Here is a 12809-nt window from a genome sequence, read left to right as displayed (position 1 = left end):
CATGGTAATTGTTGGAGGTGCCTAAAAAAGGTTAGCAACATGAACTCATATCTGGCCAGGGCCAGGGGTATAATTTTGTCCTAGATTGAGAGGAAAATACGTCCCACGGTATCTGCGGCAGGGGTCAGGTAGTGAAGAAGAAGGAAAAAACCTGCTGAAGGTGTGCGCATGCGTGACAGCGAGTGGCTTCACGGTGCCTGTCTTGAGGCCGAGGGGCTGTGGGGAGACCAGCGGGGCTGGGGTGGCACTGGGGTCTTTGTGCAGCGGGAGGGGGGGGACGGGAGGAAGGAGAAAAAAGATGCTAGTCACGCTTGGCACCCACGTGGTCCTTGCAGTCCTCACAGGGCAGACTCACACGGTCCCCTGGCTGGTAATGATGGGAGGATAAGGCAGGAGATTTTGGAGGGTGAAATTGTGCAGGCATCCACAATGGCAGATCAACACGTCTGGTTTCATAAGCTGCGATGTCAAGCCGCGGTGGTGTCACAGCACGGGGAATGCTTTCTGGATGCTGTTGTCTGTGGGTAATACATCCTGGGCAAATTCAGGTAATATGCAGTTTACAGAGCCCTGGCTCAATCCTGACCATACTCAAGTTTAAGTCACTTATTTTGCAGCGCCAGCATCTCATGCAAATCCCTGTAAACGTGCAGCGCTCACCGTGTCCCCTGGGCTGTGCCCCCGCCTCTGGGAATTTGGGTCCCTGTGCCAAGGGGCCATGGCAGGTGACTGTGGTTAGCCAGGGCTTTGCAGCAGGGCAGAGCAGGAAGGCGAGCCATGTGTTTCGCCGGCTTCCTGCAGCAGGGCTCTGCTGCCTGAAGGCTTCTTTCTTCTACCCAGGGCAGCAGCAGAAACACCTCCTCCCACGTGGGGAGGACGTGCAAATGCTCCTTGTGGAGTATCAAGGCTGTCCTTTACACTTCCCCCCAATGCAACACACGTAGGCACCATTCTCCTGGCCCCCTCGCCCTGTGACCGTGCCCATCGTCTGTGGCTTGGCTACGGGGAGAGCCCAGTTTACAGGGGTGAGACACTGCAGGCTTCAAAGCAGCCCGCGTGCATTTGTGGCTTCTTTTTATTAGCAGGGAGGGGGTGTTGTGGGCACAGAGGATGCAGCAGCCAAATACAGGCAAGGAAGTCGCCTTCTTTCCGCACAGGCTGGGGCATTGGGAAAAGCTGGGTGTCCAGCTGGGACGTGCTTGCCCTGTCCTGAAGCGCATGAGCGTGCAGGCGCCCTGTGTCAGGGTGCGTGCATGTGTGCGCATGAGGAGGTTGGCAAGCTCTCCCTGGTGTGATCTGTGAGCGAGTAGGGGCTGTCTGCACTGACGGCTTACTGTCTTGTTTGGAGTAGATAATCCATGCTACACCAAGAAAGCTACACCAAGAAACGCTGGGGTGCCTGTGGTACACATCTACGTAATTGCACATACATGCCTGTGTACATACATATGTGCATGTGTTGTTGCCTGTGTTTTCCAGAGCAGAGGTTTCACCCCCTGGCCAGCAGCTGGAGGAAGTGCTCAGGGTGCTACACTCCTTCTGCGCAGGGTGTGGGATCCCCCTTGCACACCTCCATTTAGTGTTTCCTTTCTCCCTTGCACAAGTGCATGTGTGGGCACAAAAATAAGCGTGTCCTCTCCTTCTAGCATGGTGTTTTGTGCTTTTGCCCCGAGGCACAGGGAAAGGCTAAGTCCTGGTGGGGGAACGGTTCCACGTGGGTTTTGGCACCCTAGTCCGTAGCACGGGGCAAACGCCATTCCCACGTGCACACGTTAGGAGGATGCTGTGCTTGGACCGGGTCCGGTGCTCAGCGTGGGCAACGCCGTAGTTGTTTGTGTGTGTCACGGCGGGAAGTGTGTGAACGGAATAAATTTAGCAGTCAAAACACGGGGCCAGTGCAGTTGGTCATTAACTGCCAGCCCGTCTCGTCATCCTGCAACCACAAGGAGCTTTTTTAGGGCCGGCGTCCCAGCGGAGGCCAGAGGAAGCGTGGGAGGCCAGTTCCCGGTGACACCTCCACGCGTGGCAGCGCTGCCCGCCGGTGCCATTGGCTGCCCCCTGCCCGGGGCCGGCACCGGCCAGGGGTTAAATGCCCGCGTGGCCCTGCTGGGGCACACAGCCCAGGGCATCCCAGCACAGGCAGCCAGCTTGTCCCACCCTGAGCACTGGAGGAGACGCTGGCTGGCATCACGCCTCAAGGTAAAAGCTTTGGTTTCTTTGGGTTGCTTTGGAGTGAAAATAGCAACATTTGGGGACAGGGGTTGTAGATTTCCTTGCGAGTTTTGGTAGAAAGCTTTCTTTGGTAGAAAGAAAGGGGTTGCTTCGTAAGGGAAGAAATCGGGAGCAGGGCTCTTTGCTCCAGCACGTCTTGGGTGCAGGGTGATGTGCAGTGCAGTTAATGTGCCCCATGGGAACGTGGTGCTGGGCTGCTTAACGAGAAAACGTTAGCGAAGCTGGAGGGAAGCCCCCTGCCCCTGCTGCTTTACCTGCAGTGCCGCTGGGACATCAGAAGGACCCAGCAGCCACACGGATGCAGCTCTCCGTGGGGTTATCTTACCGGGGTGCTCCACTGTGCCTTGGTGGGAGGTGTTACAGGGCTGTGGGGACCATGCCAGGTAGGAGGTCAGGGGCACAGCTCTGTAGCCCGTGGTCTCACAGCTCATCTGTGGCGCTGGCTCTCATCACAGCTACCAAACTCAGCTGGGTGACGGGTGATCTTACTGTGGGAGCAGGCAATTTGGAGGAGCTTTTCCACTTTTTAGCGATGCTTAGACAAAAAATCTGCAAGAACATGGCCAGATATTTGAAATCTCAAACTAAAGGAATGTTCCTGCACAGGAGATACCAGGAGGTGGCATGAGCATAAATCCTTGGCTTGTTTGATGACATACTAGGCTGAACACCACGTGCTGGGACAACAAGGCTGTATCAGTTGGAAAGGCTTTGTGGGGCCAGGTTACAGCCAAGGGCATGTACAAATGCTTTGCTCTAGTGTGCAAATACTTTGCTCCCTGTTGCAGTCACAAGGGACCACAAGCAACATGAGGACTGCATTCCTGGTGCTGCTTCTCTGGGCCGTAGCCTGCACTCACCCTGTAAGTATCTACTAAACAGGTTACTCAAACCCTACACCCTGGTGGTTTTGCCCAGCCAAGACACACTGATCACTGACCAGCTGTTTCCTGGATGTGTTTAGGTGCCTGACCATGAGCCTGCCCACCCCCACCTCAGCACTCAGCAGGAGGTAAGCCAGGGGGTGCCCCTATCTGCAGGTGGTAGCCACTCGTGGAGCAAGCCTGGGGATGGGGAGCCAGCCCGGGCAGGCATCCTCGGGCCGTGTACCCGGGGGAAGAGCTGCTGCTTGTGCAAGTCTTTGAGCTTTGCCTGTCTGCTCAGTCTTTTCACGCTGGATTGGTTTCACCTCATTTCGCCTTGCCTCCCTGTCCATGTTCCCAATTCATCTGATGCATTCTGCTGCGTTGGTCCTGAAAAAGAAGCTTCTGTGCTCTGAACCATCGTGGTTTGGGCTTTTCTGGGTTGCCCTTTTGTTGGTGGCTACTTTTTTTTGCATCAGCAGAAACAACTGAAGGGCTGAGGTGCTAGTGATGAAAAAGGCTTGAGCTCTTACATGGCTGAGGAGCCATATATCATCCCACAGCAGTTGCAATAGCAGTAAATGTGCAGTGCTGTTTAATAAACCAAAGCACCATGCCATATTTTCTTTCTAGGACACGACAAGTGAAGATTACATCAACAAGCTGGGCAACCTCCTGGGTGATGGAGATGGCAGACATCCTCCTGCCAGTGTGGTGAGGGGGGACAATGCCCTTGCCGGGGACCTGACAGTTGGCAACACCGTGGGTGAGGAGCTGGGTGAGCATGGTGGCCGAGATGTGGGAGGCAGAGTTGGGGAGGCTCCGCACCTGAACCAAGTGGACCATGAGGACATGAGTGCCCGGGATGGGAACGGCCTTGGTTTCCTGGTGAGTGATTGGGGAGGGGTGTTTTGCTCTTCTAGGAAAGCGCACTTAGCCCCAAAGCTGGTGTCAGTCAGGGTGGTGCATGGCCTGTGTGGTGAGCCGTGCCAATAGCGTCTGTGACCTGCAAGCCTTTGCATTCATCTCCATTTGTCACCCCCACAGGAGGAGGATGCACACGATGCTGATGGTGGTGACAACAGAGAGCACCATGGCACTGGAGTCAATGGGCTTCCCTCCCGCGCCAGTGGGCTCCTGGATGAGGAGGACGACAGTGGGGACGACACCTTCGATGAGAATGGGGAAGAGGAGGGGGGCGAAGGTCCTACTTACACAGCTGGTGCTGACAGGGCAGGTGAACATGGCCATGACGCTGGCCGTGGGGATGCCAGGGCTGGCGGAGGGCATGGTGACAGCAGCAGCAGTAGCAGCAGCGAGAGCGCTGGGGCTGATCACCGGCGGTACAGGAGCTACCTCAGCAGCCGGTATGAGCAGACCTACAGGCGGGGAGGGGGCAGCAGCAGCAGCCAGGAGGAGGAGAGCTATGACTTCGAGGGCGAAGCCGTGCAGGGTGATGACCCCTCTGTCTTCGACGGCCCAGGCAGCAGCTACAAGGGGCGCCGTGCTGGCCCCCGTGCCCCGGGGAGCAGCCAGGAGAGCAGCTGGGGGGCTGGCTCCCATCGCTGGGAGGAGGGCGACAGCAGGTCCCCAGAGGTAGAGGATGCTGACTCAGAAGAAGACAGCCCATCCACGGAGGACAACAGTCAGTTGGAAGAGCCCATCGCCAGCCAGTCAGAGGAAAACAGCACCAGCCGCTCTGGGGAGGATGAAGATGGGGAAGACAGCCCCTCCAGGGAGAGTGAGGGTAGCGAGTCCAGGGAGGACACTGCTGAGCAGTCAGACGAAGAGCCAGGGGAGTCCCCGGAGGACATCTCCCAGGAGGCGGTGAGTACATCGAGCGAGCGCAGCAGCAGCCAGTCCCAGGAAGGGCAGGAGGAGCGGGAGTCTGCCGAGGACACGAGTGTGCCGTCTGTGCCTGACAGTGAGTCCGGAGAAGATGAGGATGACCAGAGCCAGTCCACAGAGGACACTGTGGAGGAGTCAAAGGAGGATGAGAATGACTCTGACCCTGATGGGGATATGCCAAGCACATCAACTGAGAGCCAGAGTGCATCCCCGGAGGATGATGGCAGCCAAGAGGACAACACAGGCGAGGACAGTAGGTCCACAGAAAGCAACAACAGCGAGTCCCCGGAGGATGATGATGATGATGAGGAGAGCCACTCCCAGGAGGACGCCACCCAGGAGTCCAACAGCCATGGGGATGACAGCTCGCCACAGAGCCTGGAGAGCAGGAGCCGTAAACGGTGGCCGGGTGCCTACCGCAACAAGCCTGCTGTTGACTACGATGACAATGACTGCCAGGATGGGTACTGACACGTGCCCCGCAGCCTCGTCGGTGCTGGCGGGAACAGGGGGAGGAGGGGTTTAATTTATTTGATATACAGCCTGGTTGACTTCTTCCTGTGAAGATGCTGTGGATAAAACAGAGGCGGGTTCTCCAGGGCTTGACCTGGGCTCACTACACAGGGCACGAAGTGGGAGGTTATGCCAGCCACAGGGAAAACACCAAACCACAGCGAGAAAAGCCCTTTCTTATACCAAACCGGAGAGCAGCTGAGAGCTGTGAGTGCCAGCAGGGTGCTGCTGCTTGCCAAAAGGGCACAGCGGTGGCTCGGCACTCCAGGAGCTGCGCCTGGGCATGCTGGGCAGAAAGGTCCCTGCATTCACCTTTTGTATTTACCTACCACTGCCCTAAAAGCATCTGCCCAGACTCCAGCGGGAGCTTTCCGTTAGCTCCGTGTCCTGCACATAAGGAAGAAAAGCTGCAGCTGGTGTGCACACACAGCGTGTGGGCTCAGCGGTGCGTGAAGTACCACTTTTTGGGGGGATAGATGTAATATTTTGTAAGAAATGTACAGTAAACATTGTATTGTATTCTTTTTGCACTTGTATTTCAAAGCTGAAATGTACCCTTGTTGATTCCTTTAATGACCATTAAAACCATCACATTCCACAGCGGTGTGGTTTCAGCTGTTGCTGTTTTCTCTCCTGAGGGAGCTGGGTGTTTGGGGTCAGACCAGCGCGAGCGGGTAGCAGAGGGCTGCCTGCTTGCACAAGGAGCTGCAGCGTGCTGGAGTGAGGTGGAAAGCAGAGGCTGAGGGGTGCTCCCATTTACAGGCACCCCGAGGGCCACACCTGGCCCTGGCTGACCCAGGGGGGTGGTGGAAAAGCTGGCAAATGACCCTGATGACCTGGGCTTAGGGCTTTGCTGTGTTAAGGACGTCACCTGCTGCGAGATGGGCAAGGGTTGTTCTGCTCTTCCTGAAGTGCTGGGAAGAAGATGCACCAGGGGATGGGGGCTCTCCTGGACCAGTGGCTCTGGGTGTCTCTGGTGGCCCCTGGCACCAGGTTGCCGGCAGCAGAATTGCAGGTGAGCCAAGGAAAAGGGGTTATGATGGGCTGGTACATCGTTGGTAAAGCCTCTTTTACTCAGTGTGCCTTGTAGTATTTTTCTCCTACCAGCAAGCAAGTAAACAATACAATAATTGTTTTAAATCCCATCCAGGCCCTTGTTCACACGTGTATGATAGGCTGTACAGCACGTGCATCAATGCTGCTGGAGGAAACCATGGGTTGTTGTGTAGCTGCACAGTTTTGCAGCGTGGAGTTGTGGCTGGGCAGGGGACAGTCTCCAAGGGTCAGTGTGAGCGGGTACGTGACTTTCACTACCTGCCTGGGGCCAGTGGTGTCATTGCTGGGCATTGCAATACTGAATTCAAGAACCAGTAAAAAAATGAAATATTATTTTTATTACTTGTAGCAAAGCTGCACTTAATTTTTGGACTCTTTGCACCACTACAAAAGCTGGGAGCTGAACAAGTCCTGCTTTATAGTGGAATTTATGTTTTGATTTCCACCCTGTGGAACCTTTTCCTACTTTTTGAGATTAGCTCTGAAACGCAGCTTCCCGATGCTGCTGCCCTGGGAACAATTCTGTGTTCTGACCCTGCCTCCTCTGCCCCACTGGTCCCCACTTCACAGCAGATGCCTTGGCTGTGATTTGCCCCTCATTTTTTTGGGACCTTTTGCATTAGCTGCCTGAGGACGTGGGGATGCTGTGACAGTGATAATGCCTGTCAGGGTCGAGGGTACCAAAATGCTGGCGCGCAGCCCCATCGCTGGGGTGAAAGACAGCAAGAACAGGTTTGGCTGCAGCCCAGAGGTGCAAAAAGGGCTGGGTGACAGCTGTCACTTTGGTTTAAAATTGTAGCGATGCTGTGTTTGCTGGCTCCTCTGCGTGGCGGTGCAGGGTAGGGCGCTGCTGTGAGCTCTCCCGTGTCCAGCAAGCGGTGCCACCGCTCAGGCAGCAGGGACGTTTTGGGTGCTGGCTCTGCCACAGGACTGGGTCACATCCCCAGGGCCATCAGAGGTGGTGTTTGCATGGGGACAGCTGGTGAGGATGGGGACTGGAAGCTTTTCTTCAGGTCCCTGCAGGAAAGCAAAGGGTGCCCCGCAGCTCTGCAGTGAGCCCAGCCCATGAGCGGGATGGCTGAGACGTTGCAAGGATGGGATGAAACGGGCTCGGGCTCGGTGAAACTGCTTCTTGCAGGTCGTGCGTGACCCTTTCTCCTTCCTTGTCCTTGTGCGAGAGGCAGCACAGCACAGCTGGGGAGGGAGCCACTCGCCTTCATCCTCCTGCAAAGGGGGTGGCGATGCTCGTCCTCCTCTTGTTCCATGCACAGAGAAGAAAACTGTTTGATTTGGCTTTAGTTTGAGCGGGAGGGGTCTGTGCCTTGCAAACAGGGCATGCAGCCCCCCGCTGCACCCCGTGCCGGAAGGGTAGCTGGATGCACTCCGCTGCATGCAGGTCCCCTTTGCATGTCATCCTAGAGACACACTGCGGTTGTACGCATGTCCCCAACAACAACGCCCAAAATTTGCCTCTTGCTGGCTGGCTGCTCCCCAAAGGCCGGGGAGCCGGTGCCAGAGCTGGCTGCTGCCCACTGGGCCGGCCAGGATGGCTTCCCACGGGACCATCCCTCCCAGGCATCACCAGGGAGGGGTGGAGGGGGGACAAAGACTCAGCCCTTCACTGGGGAACCTCCCTGCCTGGCCGCAGGGAGGGAACCGCTCACGTTGGCCTGATGCAGGGATATGCCCAGCACCTGACAGCACGTCTGCAAGGACAGGCAGGTTTTTGGGGACATGCATGGCACAGGGCTGTCCCTGTCAAATGTCGTTCATCCATGTGTGAACGGGGCCGCCCTGCTTCTCATCTGGAGGGGCTCGGTGGTGGGCAGTGCTCCACAGGGTCAGATATTGGATGGCCAGAGATAGCGTGGCCAAATGATGCTCGCTTTGAAGGATTTTAAGGCATTTTTAGCAGCAACCCATGTGTTTGGTTTTTGTGGCATGTGCCTGTGCATGGTGAGCATCCAAGGGGGGTGCTCCCAGTCTCTGCTGTTGGGCAGGCAGGAAAAGCAGCTGGGAAGATCAACCACAGGCTCTGCTGTTGCTGGAGCTGTTCCTGCATCCAGTTTTGGGCTGATTGCATGACAAAGTTATAAGGGTCAGCTTGCCCCGTGGATTAGGCAAGGATAAAAAATGACCACATCAATGTATGCATTTTTCTTACCCACCCACATGGCATTTTTTGCGCATTGGGGGTGGCCCCTAGAGCTGAACGCAGTGATATACCTAGGAATCAGCGCTGGGGTTTAGAGCAGATAGTTTTGGTTGCATTTGGGTTTGTGAAAACACAAGTTTGCATCATCTTAAAAGAAAGATTTCATGTTTATTTTTTTGTCCTTTCTAAGAAGAGAAACACCTATTTTTAATAAGTAGCTGGTATGGCCGAGGTGGTGGGAGCCAGAAGTGCTGAGCCTGACTGTGGCAGCTGGACTTGGGGTGGCTGCATTTATTCAACCCCCTTGTTTTCCTGGCTTTGGTGGGAGAAAGAGAGAGACCCTTGTGACCCGCAGAGCACCTCTCCATCCAGCAGCAGTTTTTTTGGCAGCACAGCCAAGTGTCCTGGGCTTCCCATGGCAGGCTGAGCACCATGGCTGGCCGCAGGGCTTCTCCTTGGCCCCTTTTTGCCTTTAGTAAAATGGGAATATCTGTGGAAGAAACAATTCAATGGGATTGTCTCTTCTGTGCCCCTTGTGATGGATTTCTATGACGGGAACTGCTCCTTGCCAAGTGCATGGTGAGGCTGGGAGAGTTTGATTGCATTTCTGTGCGCTTTTCAATGGGGAGGAAAAAACCCTCTGATGGAATCGCTGCTGCCGTCAGCCTGAACAAAAGAAATGTCTCCGCCGTGGGAAAGCGGCCTCTGACCTCAGTGAAATCCTGAAATATTAGGAACCTTACAAATGCTCTGAGGACATTTTTCTTCCAGCTCCCTTTACTGCCCTGCACCTCAATAGCAAATAACGCCCCCCACCCTCCCCGGGGGTCCTGGGGGTTCTGTGGTTCCCCTGGCACTGCCACAAGGACTCAGGCACCACAGGATGGCCTGTTAAGTGCAAGCCTGAGCATCTACCTGTACTGCACCCCTTGAACTCACTGTGAAAACATTAAAGCTGCAATGTGAGCAAGTGGTTTGCAGTTCAGGTTTTTCTGTTTTCACACTCTGAATTAGAGAGCTGCAAAAAGCTGGTGTTTCGATCAGTTGTCTGAAAGTAGGAGCTGAACCCGCAACTGGGGAACGGAGGCAGTACCTGCCCTCTTTTGTCCCACAGACGTGATACTGTTTCACCTGCAGAGCAAAAATTAGGTTCATTATAGCATGAAAACTTTCAAAGCTTTCTTAATTTTGACATTTTGAAAATAAAACGAGTGCCTGAGTGTTAAGGTTCTTATCGCAACTGCCACATACTTGCCTGTGTATATATGGGCACATATGTAAGCGTTGTGCAACCCCTGTATGTGCACAATAGCAAACAGCCAGCGCAAGCGCAGCGGACCCGCACTGACACACAGCGTGCTCTGCCTCTGCGGGAAAGGGCAACTTTTAAAGCCCAAACACAGGATTTTGCAGGTTTGAGCAGGGCATGCAGTGGTGGGGAGGCAGGCAGTCACTGCTGGTGTGGCATGGGCAGCAGCACGCCTTCATGCCTTCTAGATGTTTGACTGCCCAGGAGCACTGATTTGGCTTTGGCAGAGAGCTCAGTTCCCGAGCTGGGTGTGCAGGTTGCCAGTGGGTACCTCTGCAATGAGCCTGGGTGCTCTGCCTGCTCTCCTCCTGAAAATGGACCCTTTTTGGGGGGTTTCTGTGTTTCTTTTCCTCCTGTTTTTGTCATGTGGCTGTGTTTGAGGGCACTCACACATGGGTAGAGGCAGCCAGACTGGTGGTGGGATCAGTCCTGGTAACTCATTCTTAGCTGGTGCACTGTTTCTTCCTCCTGAAAAAAAAAAACCAACCCAAAAAAGGCAAAAAAATAGAGGAAATCTGATGTACAAATAGTGCTCAAACACGAGAGGACCTGGGTGGTGGTGAGTGCTGGGATTTGTGATAACGCTGTGGCCTTGCTTCTGTGGTTTGCTGGGCTTCTGTTCCCCAGAGTTCAGGTGCCTCAAAGCGCTTGCATTAGACAGTGACTCATGGCCCATGTTTTGCCCGGTGTGGAAACAGAATTAATTTCCTTTATCTTCTTTCCTGCCTCAGAACAAAAGGAAAATCATAGGAAATGTTTAGTTGCAAAAGGTTAATCTGTAAAGGTTGTGTACTGATAACTGAGGCTCATACACGGTGCTTTTGGGTCTTCTGCCCTCCCACTTTTATTCTAAAACCAGCTGCTTGCGAAAAAATAATAAGCCACTTGCCCAGACGACGTTAATTTGCATCTGGGTTTGTGCCATGGAAGGTAAGGGGGATGAGAGAGGATCCCTTATTTTTATGCTGTTCCTGGTGCACCCTCCCCTTGCTCATCACTTTGCTCCCCAGTTCGTGGCCATGGCACACACTCCTGTCCCTAACAGCACACGGGGAGAGGTGGGAGCCAGGACAAGCTCTGCCTCTTGGTGCCCCCCTCCCCATTTCAGAGGTGCCCTAGCCACTGTGATGTGTGGTAGGGGTACCCCTTTCCCTAGCTGCAGCAGCACCTTGGCCTCTCCCCACCATGCTCAAAGTGTCCCTCTGGTTTTGTTTTCTTTACTTATTTTTGGCCCTGAGGTTTCCTTCCAGAATAGCTCTAGGGTGTGGAAATAGGACAGTGCAGCCCCGACCACAGCCTTGGCCCCATGGTGGACCAGGGCAGGACAGGAGCAGGCTGCTCTGCTCATTTACCACCCTGCAAAAATAATAATTACATTTGGACATAGGAGTTATGTCAGCCTGCACCAGACGGGGATGCTCTGACCATGAGGTCTCCATGGTCTTGGGCAGTTACATCAAACCCACGTGCGGTGCCCTTGCTGGGCCATGCTGGGTGCAAGCCCACCTGGTTGCAGTGCAAGGCTGGTGCCGGCAGCTGGTGCAAACCCACCAGTGTTGGGTCACAGGACCGATGGTGGGGCACAGGCGCGGCACCAGCTGCTTGGGGGTTTGTCATGGTCTGCTGTGTGAGGGCAGCAGTGTGCCCACGCAGGGCCTGGGGAGTGGGCTGCCTGCCTAACCCCCGGCTCGCTCGCTAGAGCATGTAAAGAGCAACACGGCAGCATATTCGTACATGTTAAAAAACTGATGGGAGTGCAGAAGGGAAACCATCGCGTTTGCACCCATGGGCTGCGTGCTGTACGCCTGCCTCGTTGTCTGAGCATGCTCCTGAAAAGTGAGGTTTTGCTGCGGTCACCTATTGGCACATCCCTCAGGGGCAGGTGAGCTGTTCCGTGTTTTGTTTCCAGCTATTTATCTACGAAGGTGAGATTATTTTCATTAAGCTCTTAGATCCTGTGGTCACTTTTAATAACAGATATCAAATGACCTCTCCGGCCCTGCTGCTTTGGAGAGCTGGAGTTCTTGCAAAAGCATTAAGAGACCAATGCTCCAACCCTGAGATGTGATGCTTTTTAAAACGTCTATTTTATTATTAATATTATAATTTTAAATGGAAGCATTTTGGATGCGTTGGGCCAACTTCCCTGCTGGCCTCCCTGCGTGGCGCTGTGAGGTTGGTGCTGACAGTGGCCTGCCAAGGCAGCACCCACTCTCTGGCCCAGGAGCTAAACATAGGTGCTGGCTGTGCAAGGCGCTTCGGCACACGTTAATTATCCTGGTGCTTTTTAGGGATCTTCCGTGAATTATGCACTTTTATAGTCAGTTTTCTTTTCTTTTTTTTTTTTTTTTTAAGCAGCCTGGAGCAGCAGGCTTTTAATTACATTAAAAATCACCTCCACCAGCACTCTGTTCCCCAGCCCTGATGAAATTTAAGCTCAAAGCTGGGCACGTGCTCGCTGCTTTCCTGCGCAGGGCAGCTCTGGGGCAGCGAGAAGCAGCTCTGTGCTGTGCCCTTCACATCACCCCCCCAGCAGGGCAGCCCCTCCAGCCACCCCAGCTCCGTGGGGCCGCTGGGTCCCTCACAGCACTGGTGTCACAGTGCTGCTGTGCTGGCATCTGAAAACCGCTTGGCTGCTTTTTTAAATATTTTTTTTTGCTTTTGCTTTTGCTTTTGCTTTTTTTGTTTTGGTTTGGTTTGGTTTTTTTCCCCCTTTGTGTGTGTGTGTGGGTTTTCCTGGCCCAAGGCGCCAGCTGAAAACCACGGCCAGCTTCAGGCCTCCCTTGTAATTAGGGCTCCTTGCCGTGACACACCGCGCTTTGAAGCCCATGGG

The 12809-nt window shown here is 54.4% G+C and overlaps 1 protein-coding gene and 1 long non-coding RNA gene across 3 annotated transcripts in view; both read left to right on the top strand.

Moving 5' to 3' along the window:
* The window catches only part of LOC129735311 (uncharacterized), a 114331-nt gene extending 107582 nt beyond the window's left edge, over positions 1 to 6749 (top strand). Inside the window, exon 6 of the long non-coding RNA XR_008730741.1 lies at positions 6738 to 6749. This is a non-coding gene — a long non-coding RNA (uncharacterized LOC129735311). The remainder of the gene's footprint in view (positions 1 to 6737) is intronic.
* Positions 1785 to 6056, top strand: LOC102056681 (dentin matrix acidic phosphoprotein 1). Of its 2 annotated transcripts, XM_027813042.2 has the most exons (5): positions 1785 to 2199; positions 3021 to 3095; positions 3197 to 3244; positions 3729 to 3983; positions 4143 to 6056. In XM_027813042.2, exons 2-5 carry the CDS (start codon positions 3042 to 3044, stop codon positions 5412 to 5414), a joined length of 1629 nt encoding a protein of 542 aa, XP_027668843.1. In that variant the 5' UTR covers positions 1785 to 2199; positions 3021 to 3041; the 3' UTR covers positions 5415 to 6056. The 2 variants fall into 2 exon arrangements, with proteins under 2 accessions (XP_027668843.1, XP_027668839.1); XM_027813038.2 differs by having other exon boundaries at positions 2092 to 3095.
* Positions 6750 to 12809: the final 6060 nt, after the last annotated feature.

The sequence above is a fragment of the Falco cherrug genome, chromosome 1 (genome assembly GCF_023634085.1).
Source record: "Falco cherrug isolate bFalChe1 chromosome 1, bFalChe1.pri, whole genome shotgun sequence".
In the NCBI taxonomy this organism is placed as follows: Eukaryota; Metazoa; Chordata; class Aves; order Falconiformes; family Falconidae; genus Falco; species Falco cherrug.
Note: the sequence above shows the minus strand (reverse complement) of the source record. Positions and strands in the feature narration are given on the sequence as shown.

Coding starts and splice junctions, on each gene's coding strand:
- LOC102056681 (XM_027813038.2), top strand. CDS start 2,979: ATGCTTTGCTCTAGTGTGCAAATACTTTGCTCCCTGTTGCAGTCACAA. Junction 3,096..3,196: donor CCGTAGCCTGCACTCACCCT/GTAAGTATCTAC, acceptor GGATGTGTTTAG/GTGCCTGACCATGAGCCTGC. Junction 3,245..3,728: donor ACCTCAGCACTCAGCAGGAG/GTAAGCCAGGGG, acceptor TTTTCTTTCTAG/GACACGACAAGTGAAGATTA.